The sequence below is a fragment of the Lottia gigantea genome (genome assembly GCF_000327385.1).
Source record: "Lottia gigantea unplaced genomic scaffold LOTGIsca_62, whole genome shotgun sequence".
In the NCBI taxonomy this organism is placed as follows: Eukaryota; Metazoa; Mollusca; class Gastropoda; family Lottiidae; genus Lottia; species Lottia gigantea.
The window spans coordinates 1,773,029-1,794,520 of record NW_008710115.1 but is presented as its reverse complement, the minus strand read 5'-3'; the positions used below and the strand labels follow the sequence as shown (position 1 = coordinate 1,794,520).

The 21,492-nt window shown below is 31.3% G+C and overlaps 3 protein-coding genes across 3 annotated transcripts; 1 reads left to right on the top strand and 2 right to left on the bottom strand.

Moving 5' to 3' along the window:
• Positions 1-1,159: 1,159 nt before the first annotated feature.
• On the top strand, positions 1,160-4,001 carry LOTGIDRAFT_235308 (hypothetical protein; the record flags this gene model as incomplete). Its single annotated transcript, XM_009064448.1, has 5 exons — positions 1,160-1,260; positions 1,850-2,585; positions 2,786-2,877; positions 3,330-3,466; positions 3,806-4,001. Exons 1-5 carry the CDS (start codon positions 1,189-1,191, stop codon positions 3,999-4,001), a joined length of 1,233 nt encoding a protein of 410 aa, XP_009062696.1. The 5' UTR covers positions 1,160-1,188.
• Positions 4,002-7,206: 3,205 nt separating this feature from the next.
• On the bottom strand, positions 7,207-17,566 carry LOTGIDRAFT_128665 (hypothetical protein; the record flags this gene model as incomplete). The annotated part of the gene is made up of 16 exons (XM_009064447.1): positions 7,207-7,406; positions 7,613-7,658; positions 7,934-8,133; positions 8,543-8,651; positions 9,202-9,282; positions 9,590-9,646; positions 9,949-10,081; positions 10,514-10,647; positions 11,331-11,523; positions 12,080-12,195; positions 12,501-12,618; positions 12,938-13,013; positions 13,477-13,549; positions 16,608-16,711; positions 16,933-17,024; positions 17,235-17,566. 16 exons carry the CDS (start codon positions 17,564-17,566, stop codon positions 7,207-7,209), a joined length of 2,064 nt encoding a protein of 687 aa, XP_009062695.1.
• Positions 17,567-19,348: 1,782 nt separating this feature from the next.
• LOTGIDRAFT_194882 (hypothetical protein) lies at positions 19,349-20,321 on the bottom strand (the record flags this gene model as incomplete). The annotated part of the gene is made up of 1 exon (XM_009064446.1): positions 19,349-20,321. A coding segment is annotated over exon 1 (933 nt), but the record flags the coding sequence as incomplete, so codon positions are not given.
• Between the last annotated feature and the right edge of the window lie 1,171 nt (positions 20,322-21,492).

Below are 21,492 nucleotides of genomic sequence, written 5' to 3'. Positions count from 1 at the left end.
TAACATAATATGGAATTAGCTTAAAGCTCCAGGTCCAGGCATCCATATCTTTACCTCTTTTCTATTTTTGAGGGGAAATTCATCAATATTATCAAGAGGCTGTGGGAACTATTTTATCTTCTGTTTTGGTTTCCATGAACACCAACCGAAATATTATCACCAATGGAAAGATCCGTAGGCCTCCGAAATATTATCACCAATGGAAAGATCCGTAGGCCTATTTGGCCTGTAGGCTATAAATTGTATGCCGAAGGGATATTAAGGCTAATTCTTCAGGCCCTATGTTAAAAGTAAACATTATTCGTGGTTCCTGTAAAGAAGATAAAATTTTCAAATCAAATCCAGACTCCATTTTTATTATATTATTGACATCAATGGACCAAATCTAGTAATAAATCGTACATGTAATTATATATTAGTTTTGTCATGTTCAGAGATTTCATGTTATATTCGTCTCTAAGCAACAGTTGATAAAAATATAAGATACACAATTGAGATAGACATGTTCTTTGAAAATAAGGTGGTGAAAAAACACATTGTTTTAACTGAGTATTTTTCTTTTTATATCGTGATTAACTCACAACTCAATTTAGTATTTATTGATTATATTGATTATTTGCTGTTTTATTCTTGCTGACAATAAGGCAAAATAGCAGTGCTTAATAAAGGGTTGTGATTATTCAAGGATTCAGTTATAAGGTTAAAAAGGTTGTCTTCTAATGATCATAATATTACGACTAATAGTCTGTAATAGACTAATCAAGTGCCTTATTGCAATCGAAACTGGCTTTTTTTAACCCTTAAAACCTGGCAACGGCACTGGCATCACCTAAACAGGCAAATGCAAGGTAGGCTAAATCTTTCCACTGCAATCGGAAACCAGCTCTTAGCCTATATGTCTATTATGTACCGTAACTGCTTTAGTTCGCGTGTGCTTTTTCATGAGAAGTTTTAGAACCTTAAATATGCAGATGGTCATAACTTTGCTAGCTAGTTTAATTCGAGAGGTATGTCTTTCTCCTTAATCAAAAACAGAAAATCACAAATTTTTAGAAAAAAGGCTCAAAGCAAGGCCCCAATTCTTATGCCAAGTTATGGCTCGATCATTTAAATTGGTCAAGGGGAAGCTACTCCAGATAAAAACACTCTTTTTCGTTGGCGGTGGAAAAAATATATTTTCATACAACAATGGAAGAATTAGAGGATGGTGAGGTTTTAGATTCGGATAGCGAAGATAAAGTAGTTAACACATCGTCAAAGGTAGACTATTTATCGTTATAAGACGTACCTAAGCTATGTAGACTGATATAATATTGCATTAGAGTTTGTATTGTTGAAGGTCAAGTGATTGTATGCTGTTTTCTGAACGTTGTATGTTGTATTGTATTGATGAATGAATTATTATTGGCGGTGTATGGGGTTAGCAGGTTACTATATCTTTCGAAATGAACATTTTCTTCCAATTACCTGTTTGTTACCGGGTCATGTAGAACTGCCTCTTTTCTTCTGCACATCACATGCAATGAACCTTGGACTACATCATGGCACATTTCAGACATCCATCCTCGCTGTGAGCTATATTATGTTGTAAATATTTATTATTTTAACTGACAATAAGAACAAATATTTTAAATGCAGTACCACTCTTACCACATCATCATAAGCTTTTAATTTTAAAGCTACATGTATAAGAATCAATAAGCTTACTCCATTATTGTATCAAAAGTAGCCTACCCATCTGAGGCTAGTTGCGCGCAAATTGAAACTATATCATCATACCGATGATCCAAACAGATATATACCAGTATTCCCTTCTCTTAAACTAAACTTATTCTTTTCTAACTTTCAGAATGGATGTACTGATAGAAATAAAGTACCTGTGCCTGATATTGTGAAAAGTGTTAATGACTCATTAGTTAGTCGTTATGCAGCTGTTCACTCATATAGAACAGCTAAACCACAAACTACAGGTTCTGATGAATCTGATGCTAGTAGTGATGAGGACTCAGACTTATGGAACTGTAAACGAGCAAAGTATCTTTCCAGTCAGCGTGCTCAGGATTTTTGTTCTGAACGTAATAATCCTAGTTACTCAAAAACTGAACATTTTATTCATTCACCTCGAAAGAAGGAATTTGCCTCTTTCAGTAAAAGCTCCTCATCTACATCTCATAAAAAGCGTGCAGGTAATAATATTTGGGGAGCTGTAATTCAGGAACAAACTCTGACACAAGACATTCATGGTTTTGGTGTTGATAAGGATGAAGAGTTGAATTGTGATCGTAATGTTGAAAGTTATGATTACACAAAGTCACATATTGATTCTAGACCGCATTTAGAACCAGATTTAGTTGCCGTAGGATCCTCAGCTAATGATGATCCTTTTGGAGGTGTGGTGGATTTAGAACCTAATGAAGGTGCTCAGGGATTAAAAAGAAAAAGGCCAGCCAGGAATAGAGTAGGAAAACGAACTTTTGACAAAGATAAATGTAGAGACCATATTGGTGTCACTTCAGAAGATTCTGTGCCACAGATAGTTAATGCTATGGTTAAGCAACTTAATGAACCCAAAGTGGAACTAATTAGTAAGTTTTGTTTCCTTTATGAAGTTGATTCTAACTCTTTTTAGGTGGCTCTACACCCATTTTACTCGGGTAAATACACTGTCTTCTGATTGTTCAGTTTCTTCTGAATGGAATTTGTCAGGGATATTGCCAATAACAATAAAGAGTTTTACATTCTGTTTGTAATTGTACTTGTCAATAATTCTAATTTCTATTTATAGCACGGGTTGTAGAAACATTAGGTAAGAAGAAATCATTAGAATTATTGTATCTAACAGAAGATATAGAAGAATCTGGTGGAATGTATGTTATGGTATGTATTACAATATAAAAGTATTAATTGTTTGCCACTTTCTACTTTATACAGTAGAGTTATTTATTGAATTCAGTAGTTTTCACATTACCTGGACAACCCTATGTAGTTTCTTTCGGTTATCCAAAAAAAATTTGATCTTGACTGCTCTTGAAGTTTTTTGTCGCAGATTAGAGTTTTGAAATCTTGCGTGTGCCTATGCTTCCACAAGAAGATTGAAGAACCAGTTTGATTGTTTCTCTGTTCTCTGTTTCTCTGCAAGACAGGATGTTATCATCCAATCAGATTCATTTTCCTTTCAATTGCATGCTCTGCACATGATAATCAACAATGTGGAAAACGTTCAAGAAGACTGTAGTCGGCAGTAAATGTCTCCAACCGAGACTGTTAGAATGTCTCGATAACACGAACAAATTATTTCATTTTTTCTAATTGACTTATTTTCCACATAGAATGGAGAAAGAAGGAGAACACCTGGAGGTGTTTTTTTTCAATTATTAAAAATGGATATGGATGTCACAAAAGCTCACATAAAACATATATTTGCTGAAGAAGAGAAGCTAAAAACGAAGGGTTATAGAGAAGCCAGGTATGCGAATTCAAACTTTACAGAGACAAAGTCTTATCTGCCTTTTGCCTAGTGGAGGCATTTTTAGGAGAGTTGAGAGGTTTTAAGCCTATGTTTATATACAGTCTCTAAAAGGCCTGTAGATAATGGAACATCTGGATTAGTATTTAGAATAAAGTTTCATAAAACCATGTTTCCTTTGACACTATATTTGTTGATCTGAATAAAATTATAACAGGCTAGAAATTGAGTCAAATTCTGAACTCCTAAATATATATTTGGTAATATTTATCTTAACTGGCCAGTATTTATCAGTTTAAAAAATTGAATTTTCTCATTTTTTCTATGCAAATCTTTCAGACGTAGAAAATTACAAGAGAAATCATCTAAAGAAAATCGAAATGATATGGAAGAAGATGATGACAGTAGGAAACCAGATACTACATTGTTAGATACTAATACATCAATAGACTGTGATGTTAGTACCTTAGATTCTATGAAAGATGATAGTATTACATTGGAGATTGCACCAGAAGATGAAATCACATTGAGTTAACCATGACTGATGGCAGGAAATTTTGTATTCATTGTACACGGAACTTATCCATTTAACTCAAGTTCCAAGTATTGTCATTTTAAACCGTTACGTTATGTCATGTGGGTTGTTTCCTTTATTTTCTGGTATGTCGCATCAAAACTAAGCCTATATCACCTTAAAATGCTGACAGGTATCTTCATTTTCGTCAGATAGCCATTGCATTTGACTGGCTTCAATATGTTAAAGTGAAATTGATCTTGCCACTATATTAACTAAACAGTTATCAAATTTTGGTGTGACTTGGTGTGTTTGTGTATATTGATAGCATCTTAGATGAGTGTTATCTTTGAAATATTGAATGATATTTATATTGATACTTGTAAAAATGGATTTTATGAATGTATTCTGGTGGAAGCCAAGGGGTATGAAAAACATCAAACAAGATTTATGAAGTCTCTTTTCACCTGCCTGCCAATTTATACATCATTTGGAGGTTAAAGATGGGTTCCCTTATTTTCATTTATGAAAATGCTAATACTTATATGAATAGAAAGTAGAGGTGTTCTAATGACTTGGAAATATATCTGTTTGTCTTATATGTCCATAATTAATTCATAATTAGCTAAATTAGAAGAGAAATACCAGCAGAATTCCAATGAGTGGCCAATCAAGAAAGGTCAAAAAGTCTCTTTTTTTTATCCAGACTGTACAAACATGGACATTTATGAATGGTTAAAACTCTTAATTATATGCAATAAGTACATTATATTATGATTCAGAATACCCGATAATTCATTAGAAACACCAATTAATCAAATAGTTTCCTTAATTTGACACTAAAAATATAAGGAAACCCATCTTTAAAGTCTTGCATCTTTTCATAATTCAATTGTTATCTTTAAAGCATATTTTCTTATCTGGTATAAGATATTTTGTGGAATTAAACTAAGATATAAAAAGTTTTAAAACCCAATTTGGTCATTGCATGTCTGTTACTGATATATTTTGTTCCTTGTTATTGTTACAATATTCCTTGACAGTTTTCTATTAAAATTCCTTGAATATAATATACATGTGTTTTTACCATATCAATAGACTTTTGCTTTAAGTTAGTATACTTGAGAATAGTAAGAAATCATTTGAACCATATCTAGCTATTGTTGTTCGTTATTAAAATACACAATGTCAAGAATGACGTGAGAGGATCATTGGAAACCATCTATATAACATCAATTTTGTGCTCCATTGATCTGATTACAAGGATTCTCGGTTTTGATTATCCTAGCCTTGGCCATAGGAAGAGGCTTAGTTAATCATAGCTAACTTGAGCCTGAATATTCAAATTTATGCTAATATCACACCACTTAATCTGAGACTTTAGAGTAGACCTTAATCAAAAAATTCATGCCTTTGAATGAAACTAAGAAATGGGTAAATGTTGTAAATTCCCGTATTTTGCACCAATAATAATACAAGGTATTCATTATCAATTCATTCTTTTTAATTGATTCTCTGGTGGTAAATTATTGTAATATAGGTATACTAATAGAACTTATATTACAGTTCTATCTATGGTATAATACAATTGTGGTACAATTATGAAATCTAAACGCATATAAACATTATTCTTTGTATGTAGGCTACCTATACAGACTTATTAATTTTTTCAAGAGCTTACTAAAATTCATCTAATAACAAAACAAATTATTTAACCTAAATACAAAATAATTTAATAGAAAATTTCAATATTTTCCTTTTAAATCTCAAAAGTATGAGCCTTTACATTTGAATCAGATTTCCATTAAAAAAGGGGGAAAAATATTTTTCGATAAATGATTCAAAATAGATCAACATTTACGTCCCTTTATGAATTGATGGAAGATCTAAATTGAAACAAACACACTGGGATTCAGTTGGAATGAATAATTCAAATATAAATGATGAATAATGATATACATAAACAATGGTATTACCAAAAATAAGAACCCACCAATACTAATAAAACTCACACTTTAGAACTTGGAGCAAATTTAAAAATTTAGGTCCAGGATAGTTATTTCAATCTACTTCTAAAGATAAGTACTATTATAAATAATAATGATAAAAATCAGCTTTAAGAGATTAAATAAGGTTTGATTATTCCTATATAAATATATGTATTTAGTAAATGGGTTTGTTATGGTATAGACAAGGAGTAGAAGTTATAATTTAACTAGAGACAAAAGAATATTGAAAAGAGTATTATAACAGAAGTAAATTTGTACATTTCAATTTCATTTTCAACATTTCTTAAATTTAAAAAAAAAACTGTTGGGGAAAATGAAGAAATAAAAGATTTCAATTTCTCTGTATAAAAAAGGTAACAATACTTGTAAAACATGTCAACAAAAACAAACAATGTTGAAATGAAAAGAAAGCTTGAAATCAAAATGTGTTCTAAAAAATAACCTTCATAACACTAAAAAATCTCAGTATAAGTTCAATATTTTCTAAATATCTATAGTGATCAATTTGTTTTCTACAAAATAGAATGACAAAAACCCTGAGCATTATATGTTTAACGTCATTGTTGAATAGCGATGTTTCATAGCACACCTTCATTTCATATACAACTCATTACACTTACTTTGTTTTAAAGGGATTTTAAAGAAATTTTCTATAAAAAAAAAAAGTAAGACTTAGCACCACTCTGATTTTCAATAAAACATCTGTGGCTCCTGCAATCCCAGTAAGGCTAAGAATATGATGACGTCACTAATCGTAAAATATGCTTTATCATATAAGGTCCTTCGCAATTAGTGCTTTCACCAGACACTTAGTTTTAGTGCTTGATGACGTCACAGACGTGTGATTGAAAATTAGAATGGTGCAAATTAATAATATCAATGTCCAATGACACACATACAAATTCAGAAAACTCCTTTACCTCTTTAAGGTATGAACCCGTCCTTTGATGACTTTTGGTTGAACTTTCAAAATTTGCAAGCTTCACATCTCAAATACAAATTATTTTGTTATATTGGTCCACCACAATACAAAAAGTGGCATTATTGCTGTTTAGAATGCTTACCTTTCTAAAAAAAACAGGGTCTTGGTTATTCAATCTAACTAATATTTCCCATTACACACACAAATATATGGTACCTGATTATATTCCCTATTAACAGTCAATATATAAAACACCCACTATGATAAAATATATGAACTTGTGATAATGGAATAACTAAGCATTATTAGGTCTGTTATTAAACAATAGATCAATGACACTCTCATCTGCTAGAGTTGATGTATCACCTAAATTTCTGTCCCCTACTGCTATCTTTCTTAATATTCTTCTCATGATTTTCCCTGATCTAGTTTTAGGTAAGGCTGGAGCATTCTGTAAGAAGTCGGGTTGAGCAAATGGTCCTATTTTAGTTCGTACTGAAATAAATTGATACCAATATGTACAATTTGATAAAAAAAAGCAACATACTTCTCATATGGGAAGTTAACCCCTATACCCAAATAAACTGTTCTAGAATGCATTCATGACAATTATTAATATTCTAATTCTATCATCCCACTAAAACTAAATATAATATAGATGACAGTTGTTGTATATTTTTAAGATATATATAAATATTTACCTATATTCTTCAATTCAACAACCAATTCATCTGTATATTGACAACCCTACAAATATATATTATCATATTAACTAGATGTCCTGATGAGGATTTTATATCCAAAACATAGATGAGATGAGCATTATATCAATTAGTTTTTAACAGATTGTAATCTAAGACTATCCCCTCAAAATCTGAATAAACTATTGAGTTTCTGTTGATCAGCATTGGTAAACTTACAATCAATTATAAATCTATGGTGACTCAATTAGACAACAAACTAAAAGATGTTAAATGTTACAAACCAACCACCATACAAACCCAAAAAATATACTAGCCTACCTGTTTTAATGTCACAAAACAATAAATACATTCTCCTTTTATTTTATGAGGATGTGAAACTGAGGCAGCTTCAGCAACATTTTTATGGGTGATTAAAGCTGATTCTACTTCAGCTGTAGATAATAAATGACCTGATACATTCACCATATCATCAATACGACCAGTAATCCATATATACCCATCACTATCTCTTCTTGCACCTGTAAGATTAGAAAAAATATAATCCTCAATTAATGAAACATAATACAAATAACAACACTAAAAGGGAAATGAAATTGTTGCTTTGTAATAGATTTCCTTTGATGTTTTTATATATTTCAATGGTGACTACCAACCAAGACTGGATATAATTTTACAGACAAAAAAAACAAAACACCCCCAATACTACAAATGAGCTCTTCCAATTCTACATGCTTATTTGTTTTGAAAGAGAGTATGCATGTGTAGAAGTGTTCACTAACAGTTGATGGGTGTCAAATGGATAACATGGCACACTATTTCAAGCCTTAGTCCCAACTTACAGTTATAGTCAGAAATGCCCCCTGTGCAAATAACAATCTAGCAGACACAAGGCACATTTCCATGTTTAAAATAGAAAACAATTCTTACCATCTCCTGTACAATAATAACCAGGGAATTTTTTAAAATATGTAGTTTCAAATCTTTCTTGATTACCATAAACAGTCCTCATTAAACTTGGCCATGGTTTTTTAAATACCTAATAATCAAGTTTAATAAATTCAAGTAACCGTTCACACAAGCTAGATATTATTATAGGTATGAATATAGTTGTCCAAATATTTGTTTAACCACACGGTAGCACTTTGCAGCATTTAAATCAAACATAGGGTTCAGCTTCTGTTGATCACAAGAGAACCAGACTTAAGATATATATTCTGAAATATACTATAGATAGACTAAATTGAGCTCTAACAGATGGCAAGTCATATATCTAGGAGACTATCTCCCATTTAAAATTTATAGGTCAGTCGACTCTGGCTTTAAATGACTAAATTGATAAAAAAACTTGTAAAAAATCTATAAAACCCTGCTCAGGTGTGACATCTGGACAAAATAACCTTCAGTTTATCCAATATAATTTATTTATGTATTCTGAACCTCACCTATTTGCAACTTAATCAATATGGATCATCTATTTCTCCTATAAATAAAATGATGACAAGTACCTGGAATTTTAAGTATGATCTGAGGAAAACAACCTAGACCTACTACTAAGAGCTGTAAATAAAGACAAAATGTACACTCACTAAATAACCTTCTCCTGGTCCTTCTATTTCTCTACCTTCTTCTGTTAATAAAGCTGGCACAACACCAAAAAATGGAAATGTCTGAAAAGTATAAATAGCAATAATAATGATTGTGTTTAGAATTGTACAGGCAACAGGGAAATGAAATAGATCCAAGATCTAAGATGAAATATTAAATTGATATTAAAGTTAAATAGTCACCTTAACAATACAAACACAAAAATATTAATTTCAGCCAAAAATTAGATCACTAAATTCCTAGATAAACAATCAATGATGTTTTTGTTGTTTTTACAGGAGACTTGACTTTACCTTCTTCCCCAGTTTATAGATGAAATAAGTACATATCTAAGAAAATTGTCCTATATATGTATAAAATGTTACTTACAGCTGAACCTGGCTTGGTAGGTGTGGCACCTGGTAGAGGTGTTAATACATGACCACCCTAAAAATAACAAATAAATTGATTCCTTGCCCAATCTGTATAAATTTTAAATTCAAATGTATATCAAAGTAGAGGAAAATAATCTAATACCCAGGCCTATGCTTTAAACTGCATGTGTTAGATCTCAATCTCTTCTACCCCCACTTTTACCTTGATGTTAAAGATGTACTACCATATGGATATTGTAAATAATCTACACACTAAAGATTCATCTGATAGTGACAACACTGAGTTTATTTAGTTCAGCCAAGGTCTGAATTTCATCCAGTACTTTTCTTCACTGCCCTGTTCATTAGACTTACCGTTTCTGTCTGCCAGAATGTATCAACAATAGCACATTTACCATTACCTACAACATTATAGTACCATAGCCAGGCTTCAGGATTAATAGGTTCACCAACAGTACCTAATATCTTTAATGATTCTCTACTATATCTGAAAATATACAATATGAAATATTTCATATATTGTAACTTCTTAATGCAGGACTTTTACTCATTTATTAATCTACAAATAACAGTCAAATCCAACACTGTGACAGTCTGATGGCCTCTATCCTCATTATTCCAGTCAGCTCAATTGTTAAATTGCAAGGATAATCTGAAAGATCAATGTCAAGAGGTTTGGGCAAGGCCTAGCTGGTAGAAAGGATCCTCATCAACCAAAGTTGTTATTCTTCTAAAAATGGTTGTTGTTTTTTTCTTTCTTACGACCATAACCACCATAAGGTAACAGTTTATTGCTTTAGTAATGCTTTCTAGAATACATTTTGTTGTGTACATAAGGCTTGTAGCAGACACACAAAAAACTCATTGTCATCTCAATTTGATGTGAAACACTCTGAGTTACTGATGAAAAGGTTCTTACTTTGTAACTATATCATCACCAAATTTCATGAGAGCTCTAATAGCTGTTGGAGCAGTGTAAAATTTGGTCACTTTGTATTTGTCTATGACTTCCCAAAGTCTACCTGCATCAGGGTAAAATGGTGTTCCTTCAAACTGGAAATTAAAAGTATATCTTGTAACAGTTCAAAATTCTAAAAATTGTTAAGACAAAATGATATTTAAAAAAAAAATGAATTAATTTGATAAAACAAGTCAAATAAAACCTAATGAAATGAGTTTCAAATAAGATCTTAAAAAATTTAGTTCAAAATGAAAATTGACAAACTTATGAGAATATTTATCAGAAGCACTCTCCACTAAATCAAATATTTGTCATCAAACATGATAAAAAATGTTGGTTATAATTTCACTGTACAAATTTTATCACATGTCCACTGATAGAAAATGAAAACTATTAAATCAGTTTCAACTGATCAAAAAACTGAATATTATAAACATATAAATAACAAATTAGATTAGCCATGTGGACTCCAAAAAGGGATGTCAAGTTGACATTCTTGTTCACCACCATGAGTCATTCAAACTAGATAACAAATTGATTTACTATATCATAAACCAAATCACTTTGTAACACATTTTATGAAGCAATATCATCAAACAGGTTGGGGACGATATTTTCAGTTCAGACAACACCAGAAGTTTTATCATCAAAGAAAAGCTTTGGGCTTAAAACAACTTGACAAGATATTCATGACTGTCACAATGGCAGTGCTCATCTAGAATTTTGAGATGGTCTTGATCATTTGAAATTGGGATGACAAATTACATTTACTTACTATGACTCCTGTTGAACCATTTCCTAAAGGACCATAAGTTACATAAGAATGTCCAGTTATCCAGCCCACATCAGCTGTACACCAATATACATCATCTGGTTGATAATCAAAGACATATTTAAATGTTGTAGCTGTATATAACATATAACCACCAACAGTATGTAATACACCTTTAGGTTTACCAGTAGAACCACTAGAAATATATAAACAATGATACAAAATAAATTACTTTTCAGGATGAATAAAACATAATATTTCAAATTAGCATTCTAATAATAATAATGACAATAAATTCTTTATTTGGCTAACAATTAGGAAAAAAGGCATTTTTACAAATGAGCCTCAAACTTATGAGCCTGTTAAGTTTAAATTTTTAGGTTTTCTTTTAGTTGGATTGTAGGGGAAACCAGGTGTCATATTCTAAAATGGTGACACATATATCAAATATCTGAATTGAGCTATACCAGCTGCTAATCAAATATAAAGATGACCATATTTCTTTGATTTTTTGAAACAGAACAAAGAACAATATAAAAAGTAAAGATAGATTTCTTTTGTAAATTATCAGTCCTAGACTTCTTGAGAGCTAATTAACTGAAAATATAGAGGATAATATATTGGCTTCAAATAGAAAAAACTCACAACTCCAGGATTTTTTTCACCTCTGAAAGTCAATGAAATTCTGATCGTACAAAAAGAGTTTTACAATAATCATCAATAATGATCACCATCTCATTTAGTATATTTACCTTGTATACAACATAAATAATGAATCTTCTGCATCCATCCATTCTGGTTCACATACATCACTAACAGATTGCATCATATCATGCCACCAGATGTCTCTACCTGCAGTCCAGTTGATCTACAAGACAATAGCAAACATCAAATGACATTCCACAAAGCACCTATAGCATTCATTTTTTGGTTAGTTATGCCTTGATTGATAGTTTGGTAAAAATATTGTAGATTCATGCTTGTTAAATGATAATGTTCATAAAATATGATTAAGCTTTCTTAACTAACGTATGTTTTTTCTCAAAAAGAATTAATACAAAATTTTAATATGATCAATGTTAGTTTATTTCTGTAAAAACAATATCAGTGGTTGGTTGATAAACTAAACTTAAAGCGAACAACAGACATTCCTATTTTTATGCTAGATATTACCTTTAATTTATGACTAGGTCTAGCTGCTTCTCTTTCATCATCACCATCACCATTGTTAATAATCTCTTCATCTACACTGAGATGTCTAACAACTATACTCTTGTCTACATGATGTCCTCTATAAAATTATTATTAACATTTCGTTATTCTCAGCCATTTAATTCTAGAAAACCCAGCTGTACACAGGCAGTATTGGAAGACTATTTTCATGTGGTAGACCTGATAACATGCTATACCCCATTTGTGGTACTGTGTGGCGCACGATTTTCCCTTCTTCGTTTAACCCTGTGAGTGAAGACATGACTGTATTGTGGTACCGTGGTAATGCTTTGGGTAAATATTTAATCAGATCATGATCATAAGTGAGCAAGTTGAGTTAAGCACAGAAAAAAGCAAAATGAAACATCTTTCAGTTTCATCCAATTGTGAAGCATTACCTCTCATCACAGATTTTCAAAGCATCATCAACAATCTTTTTCAAATTTAATAACTTTGATCCTCTCCATACTCCATCTTAAATAATATAATAACAGAATATTGATTATTGATATTTATTATTGATAAATGATGTTAATCAGGTAAAACCACTTTCATGCATTAAGAGAAAGATCTTTTAATCTGTGAATGAGAATATAATTTTTGGTCCGTATTGTTTAATATACTGCCATGTGGACGATAACCAGAACATACATGAACATTTGCCACCATAACTTAAACGACATTTACATAAATATATAATGATTATATATTACATGCAATTCACAATGCCTACCACCAACAGCCACTACCACCATCTTAATGCTTACTTTGCTATCCCTTATGAGTGTAATCGTTACAAAAAAGTCTAATTTTGCTATGATTCTTGTAAATACTTAAGCAAATTAGTATATAAACCTATGTTAAAAGATAGAAATATCAAAATATATCCTTAAGTTTGATGTTTTTACATGAAATGAGGCAGAGATTAAATACAAACCTGCAGTAACTATAGCACAACAATGGGCATCTAATATTCTATCAGCTAAAGATTCAGCAGAATAACCAGCAAACTATATAAATTATAATTAGAATGAACAGCTAGCTTTATAAAATATCAAAATAATCACTTAATTTTATAATTTATAATCAGCTAACTATATAAATTATAATCTAAATATTCAGCTAGCTATATAAATTATAATCAACTAACTATAAATTAAAATCTAAGTAATCAACTAACTACATGAATTATAATCTAAATAATCAGTTAACTATATAAATTATAATCTAAATAATTAGCTAACTACATAAATTAAAACCTAAATAATCAACTAACTATATAAATTATAATCTAAATAATCAGATAACTATATAAATTATAATCTAAATAATCAGTTAATTATATAAATTATAATCTAAATAATCAACTAACTATATAAATTATAATCAGTCAACTATATAATTCATAAAAAGAAATAATCAGCTAACTTTATAGTGTATATTACCAAAAGTCTTTTTTAATGCATTAACCTAACATGTAAGGGCATCTTGAATGCTCTAAACCAAATCAAATCACCATGACATGTCATTGCTATGAATCTACCAGTTAAATTCATATATCATATATCAAAATAATGAATTTGGCCTTGAGTTTGTCAACCATATCATAATAATTTCTTCAAAGCTCAATCCTTGAATTTTTTGTCATAAATAATTTAGATCATTGGGTCAAATATATCATATGTAGCCAAGAGCTCATATTAATTAGGAGCAATTTCTTAAAGATGTAAGATAATTAGCGTTAACATAGGTGAGAAATGTATTGTTTGTTTACTACAGTATATCAATAAACAACAACACAGTGTATAAACACTGATGTGGGTGGACAGTGGCCAGTTTATACAGGTACATTATGTGACCTGACCTTCAACTCTATAAATAAAATATCAACTCAGAAAGTAGCTGGATTCAATGGAAAGCAGCCAGTCAGCTATTTGTTGTCAAACTGTAATAAACCTTTCTTTCTATTCATGAATTTAACATTGATGTGGAAGGATTTATTACCTCAATCTATTATTTGCAAATCTGTAGTTTATTTAAATTTCTCGTTGAAAAGTGTCATGCTCTACTTATTGTTTAATAAATTGACTTCAATTCTGTATTTTTATCATATATACAGCATACTGTTGTTTTAAAATTTAATCAACATATGTTTGAAAATTATCATCACTTCAATGTCCTTGTTAGATTCTCGTGAGGCGTATTTGCTACTGTGATGTCATCAGTAGTCTAATTACCGTACATGAGAATGTTTAAATGGACACATTTTCATTGAATTGTAGGTGAACTTGACATTAGATTTTAATTCTGAAAAGTACCCTTTAACATATCATTTCTTATTGACTGATTACATGCAATGCAACATTAGGACAGCCTAAATAGGAATAAAAAGGTGAAGCTATCAAATAACATACATCTATAGATGATGTCCGACAGAGCTATGTCTACAACAGACATTTGAGCTGGGTATGTCTGGCAAATACAACCTAACAAACAGCTTTGACCATGCACTATGAACATTTAGATAGGGTAGGCGAAAAAATATTATAAGAACATGCTAATAATGAAGAGTATATGATCAAATCATGCAAGGATATGAAATAATAATTGTTAAGAGAGATGACCTGCTATAATGATGACTTTAGCCAAACATCCAAGTATACGTTCAACAAGAGAGTTAACAGAATAGCCGGCAAACTAAAGTTAGAGATAAAGAAAGAATAAAACATAAAGCTGTTACAGAAGTTTGGTTGATCACATACATGAAGAAATAAGGAAAGGGTCGCCCTCAAATATTCAGGAACATGAAAGCTCCTGGTGAAACTTTCTATGGCACTGTGATGGGTGAAGATTTTAGCAGATCTTATCTGCTGATAAATGAAAATATCACAATATCCAACATTGTTGAAGAATATAAACACATTAATATTAGCTTACTTAGTTAACTAGAAATATTAAAACAGAACCTGAAACATGTTACAACATGGAATAACCTCATGATTCAATTTCTGTTTAATATTTCTATAACACTGTATAATTGATGTATTGAGCACTATTTTAACAGTGAAAGTGGTTGGTTAATGTACTTAGTTGACTACTTAATAACTAAAACAATACCCTGATAAAAGGTCAAGGTCAAAATCCAAGCAAATTTGTATTATATAGCTCTATAGTCATAGCCCCAAAAGTACAATTGATTGCAACAAAATTGTGGACAAAACACAAAAGATCTAAATAGCAATTTTTATGCATATTTTTAATTTCAAACATTTGAACTAAAATAAACTTCAATATTCTTTTCTGGTAAATGTTGTTGACTTTTGTGAGCTTGCAAGAGGTGGAAAAATATCACCTTTTGAAAATTTATGAGTAACAACGATTTTGCTTATTTTGTCATTTTTAAACTGAATAATGCTAAGTAGAAAATGTGTTAGAGGAAGAAACCGTGAGCTCTGCTATTTTCAAATGTACATAACAGAAAAATTGGCTTAGATTGGGAATCAATGCTGTACAACTAGTATGATAATTCAATGTCTAGAGATTCCCGAAATCAATAAACAAACCAGACAATAAGATAGATTAGAGGAAATCACCCAGCAACAAATTATAGCCTACTATAAAGCGATACAGAGATAAATAACCATTAACTTGTCAAGAATCATTGCCAATTTCTTTTGAAAATATCAACAACCATTTTGAATATGAACATTTAAGGCTATTAATAAACTGTTATGTACCAAGTTATATTTTGCATACTGCTTTTCATTTCCTGGTTTGCCAAAGAAAAACAGGCTACTTGATGAAGCATCTAAATTTTTCTATAGTGGCATTAGCCTATTCTTTGTTTATTCAAAAAAAAGATCTTCTACATTACAAATAAGTTGAAATAAAGGGTAAGATTCAGGCTAGGGGCACTTTTACTCAAAGTGGCATAACTCCAGTGGAAAGAGCTTCTTGTTGAATCCAATCAACATCACTCTGTGAAACTTAGCACCAACATTATGTCTGAAATATGTCTGATTACAAAGATACAATTCAAAATACATGATCATGGAAATCTATACTCACCACAATAGAGTGAATAGCTCCTATTCTAGCACATGCTAACATAGCAACAGATAAATCTAGAATCATTGGCATATAAATAGCCACCCGGTCACCTCTTTTAATTCCTGAAATTAGAGTAAAATTTCTTTATTCTATCAAACATCAAAATAAGATAGAAGGGCCGCTTAGTGAAAGCCTATCTATTGATTCTAAGTTTCAACTTCAAGAGATATCAGTGATATGGTGACACTTTGCAATTGAGTTCACCTTTAGCTCCACACAAGAGAGAAAATTAAATAGTTTTAACATCACATGTGTGATAACTTGAACTAAGATATAAACTTACCTAGATTCTTTAATACATTACCAAAACGACACACTTTTTGTTGTAGTTGAGAATATGTTATTTTACCATGATCAGTTGGATCATTCCCCTCCCTACAAATACAAATAAAAGATAGATATTTATTTTATACCGGTACTTCAATATGTCTGTCTTTAGGAAGAAATATAAAAATTTACAATTAAAAATAATAGATCTACAGTATTGTGTGTAGGCCTATGTATCTTTCAACTGCCAAGTCTACTTCTTATGCATTTATCCAAAACAAAGTTAAAGCATATAAAAAGAGTTGTCAAGAAGCTTACCAATAAAATGCAATCTTGTCACCAAGACCATTAGATATGTGGCGATCTAACATATTATAACAAATGTTAGTTTTTGCACCTTCCATCCATTTTATAAATATTGGCCCCTTTGTCACATCAAAATTGTAATCAAAGAATTTGCCTGTTGGTGGAGATTTCCAATAAAATTCAGCTGCTATTTCACGCCAGAATGTTTCTGGATCATCGATAGAATGCCGGTACATCTTTTGATACTGTTGCATAGAATTGACATGAGCTTCATTTTGAAGGGAAGCTGGTGGATTAAATATAAGTTCTTCACTTCCCGCAACATGATCATTTTGCTCCGCCATGATGAAAGAAATTCCCCGAAGTGGCTTCACATCGCGTGCAAGCCCCAGTTACTAAAAATAAAACTAATATGATTGGTTGTTTTTACTGGTCATCCGTCACCTCATATTAATAATTACACTATGAATATTATATCACGCCTATTCAACCTTTTACTTTAATAATTCGAGATAACATTGATAAGAACGATCAGCTGTTTAATAAACGATTAGATCTAGCACAGAAATAATATACTCTGAACTTAACTCCATCCTTCACACTTTCACATAATATTCATGCCTACCAACAACCACCTAGTTTGCGATATCAGCATCCGCTGGAAGCGAACGTTAACTTGTCATCTACCAACCAATCTGTCTGATATGGTGTCTAAATTTTTGCGCAGGTGGTGCTCATGTGCAACCGCCTACTTAGGCTACCTCCCTTATCTGCTTCATGTCATATAAAAATATGGCTAATTTTGCATTTACTTCCCACAGAAGCCTACAGATGTAACGGATGTTAGTTTTAATTATTATTTGTTGTGAAATTAGATTTGTACTTGTTTAACCTTTCATCCAGTTTCTATTACCCCTTATAAACACCATTTGCGATTACACAAATGTTTTATTGTTATGTTACATTTTACCCCACAGTCTGTTACAATTTACACCGAACAAGGGGTTAGGTTAGTTGTTACAAAATGAATTCAACTCTTTTCCATAATTATCTTAAATATGGATTGCATTTCAGAAATGTAGTTTAAGCATTCCAAAAACACAAATCACTTTTCATAAATTGGTGTAAGTTTTGTAAAATAGCAAAAGGTATGAAAAATGTTACAACTAGTCCCTGTCTCCCCTATTAAACCAAAAGAAAGACATTAAACAGTATTTGTCTCCCCTTGCTTAGATGTTCTACAGACTGTAGCCTAAATTAGGGCCTACAGCATTAAATACTTAAAAAATGGGATTTCAGATCAGACCAAATTTTAATTCCATGAAATCTTAACATATCAGCCTAGTTAATGCATATTCTGACATGGTTTGAAAATGTTTTTCATTTCGCTTTCAGAAAATTATTGAAATTATTTGCACAATCATCACTACGTCCATAACCGTTTTCAAGAACAAGGGCAATAACTAGCTAAAATGTTTCTTTTTATTATCAATAATATCTTGGGTGAAACTTCACACCAAGTTATGTCAAAATTTGTCATTTGTCAATTTGATTTGTGCTTTTTAATCTGTTTATGCAAAAATGTGCATTATATATCAAACATGCACATCGTGTAATGATATGTGCATCAAATACAGGGCATTCATACGAATGTACCATTTCATGCGCCTCATATAATAACATACTCACATAATAAATTCTGGCGTCCCATAACTTATATTCGGTAGTGTATCATATTTTTATTGTAAAACATCTTAATAAAAACAATGTTAACAAATAAATAACTGGACAAAAAGCATCCAAAATCATATATGAAAATATATATTTATAATTTAAGTTATAATATAACTCTATATTATTACAATTATCACATAAATAGACAAAAATATCAATTCTTATATACATAAATGGAACATATATCACAATTGAAAGCACTATGGGAACTGTATGTTACACCATAACGTGAAACATACTTTAATATCACAATATTATACAATTTTTTCATTGGCACAGATATTTACATATTATATACGTCTGTAAAACATATTCATAAATTATATATATATATATATTGTTCCGAGACAGCACCATCAATCAAAAATATCTTTATACATAAATTCCTTCCAAAGACTTAATGTTTCTACCAACTCTTTAGAGGAAGGTCTTTCATCAGGAAGAGCAGACCAACATTGAGTATAGAGTTCTTGGTAAAGAAGATCAAAGGGATCATCGCCAACATCAGGAGGGGTAGGTCGTAGTTTTTTGGAGACAACACTAAATATTACCACATGCTGATTTTGATTAGCGAATGGTATTTCGCGACTCAGTAACTGCCATAATGTTACACCATAAGAATAAATATCTGACTGAAGACTTGGCAATGCTCCTTTAAACAGTTCTGGAGCTCGATATGAAAACGTACCAGTAAGAGCAGATCGTTGTTTAGGGTTTACCATCCCAGTGCCTGCTTCAACTCGCTGACAGCAACCAAAATCACCCAATTTACAAACATCTTTACTCGTTATAAGTATGTTTAGTGGTTTTAAATCTAAATGAACAATTAGATTACGATGAGCATATTCCAGAGCATTAGCTATATCCATGCTATAGCGTAGCCTTCTATGTTGACAAACATCCTCTTCCATATCACTAAGAATAGTTTGAAGAGTTTTATTGCCAACATATTCCATAACTATCCAAGCACCCGAATCAAATTGATCGGGGCATGTTGCAGCTATAGTTCGCACAATATTTGGATGTTTCCAGTTATATACATTCAATTCTGCTTTGTAGCTTTCAAGCTGCGCTTTAGGATTTTTGGAAACTTTATGTAAAGTTTTCACAGCGGCTGTTTTGTCGAGATAGGTAGCCAAAAACACGCTTCCAAATCCACCGGCGCCTAATAACCTTCCAAGGATATAATCATCTTTATTAAGAGGTCTTTGGGAAAGATCTTCAAATGGCGTTTGAGGCAATACTTCACACTCGTTTACAGGATAAAAACTGTCAGCTTCGTTGACCATAAGAATATCTGATACCAAGTTCACATCTGTTGGCATGTCTCATTTGAATTCCGTAATACATTTACAAATATTTACAAATGTACAGTTACTTTTCCACTAAATAAAACTGAAAACAATACGATTTTTCAAGTATCCAAACACATTTTTGTATTGAACTAATAAACCTTTCTTTGTAACGATAAACACTCTTAATGACAGTTCATTTGTACTCACGTGCATTTGTTTAACTGACCCAAATACGCCACGCTTTGTGATTTGCTTAATTAGATTAGATTTTACTATTTGGATTGATTGTAAAAGAGATTTTATCTGACACTCAAGAGACTTATGTGACAATTGCTTTACCCCAATAATTGTAAGTTACCTTTACTTGTGTTTTAGTAGGCCTACTCATTTCTTTGCATCATTATGGTACAGGGTAATGGAAACATTGTTTGACAAGCGTATCTTCAATGTTGAAACAGTAAGTGGAGCACTGTCATAAAAGATCGAAAAATTATTTTATACATATACACCATACTTTATGTCAGACATTGACAATAAATTTTACAGAATGAAATTAGATAACATTAGGTATAAAAGAAACGCATCCAATCATTTTCTTTTAATGTGTCTGAATCACGGCGCAGTCTACAGCCTTTTGTGTAAAGGCTTAATATAAAGATAGAGTTGTGCTCAATGTATGAGCTCTCAAACTATACTATTTTAAATGAACTGGGTGTGAGCAAAAATCAGTGATTATGATTCAAAGCTTTAATGGTTAACAGATTGGAATAATTTCAGAACACAAGAATCACATGCCCCCATTTACAAAAATTGCAACTTGGTGATTGTGCTTCTTTACATTGCAAAGTTTTGGTTTTGAATTTTTCAGTCTATTCTGCCCGATTATGATGTTATAGTTTCCAAATCGTCCACTAATTCTGGAATCTGAAAACTAAACGGAGATACTATCCTTCCATAAAGTTGTCAGAATCGAGAACTAATTCAATTTTGAGCTCTCTGTAGCCGACGTGGCAGGTTTCTGTGTCAAGCTGAAGAGATAAGTGAGTTTGCTATGTGATTATTTGTGTATCCCGTGAACATGTTGCATCTCAACCTCCTTGTTGCTGATTGATGATATTGTTAATTGTAAATATGAATGCAACACTGTAGCATCTACATAAAATAAATATCGCCCATAGTCTCATTATTATAATCACAGATAAACAGGTGTCCACTCTCTTGTTTCTGACAGAGATGCAACA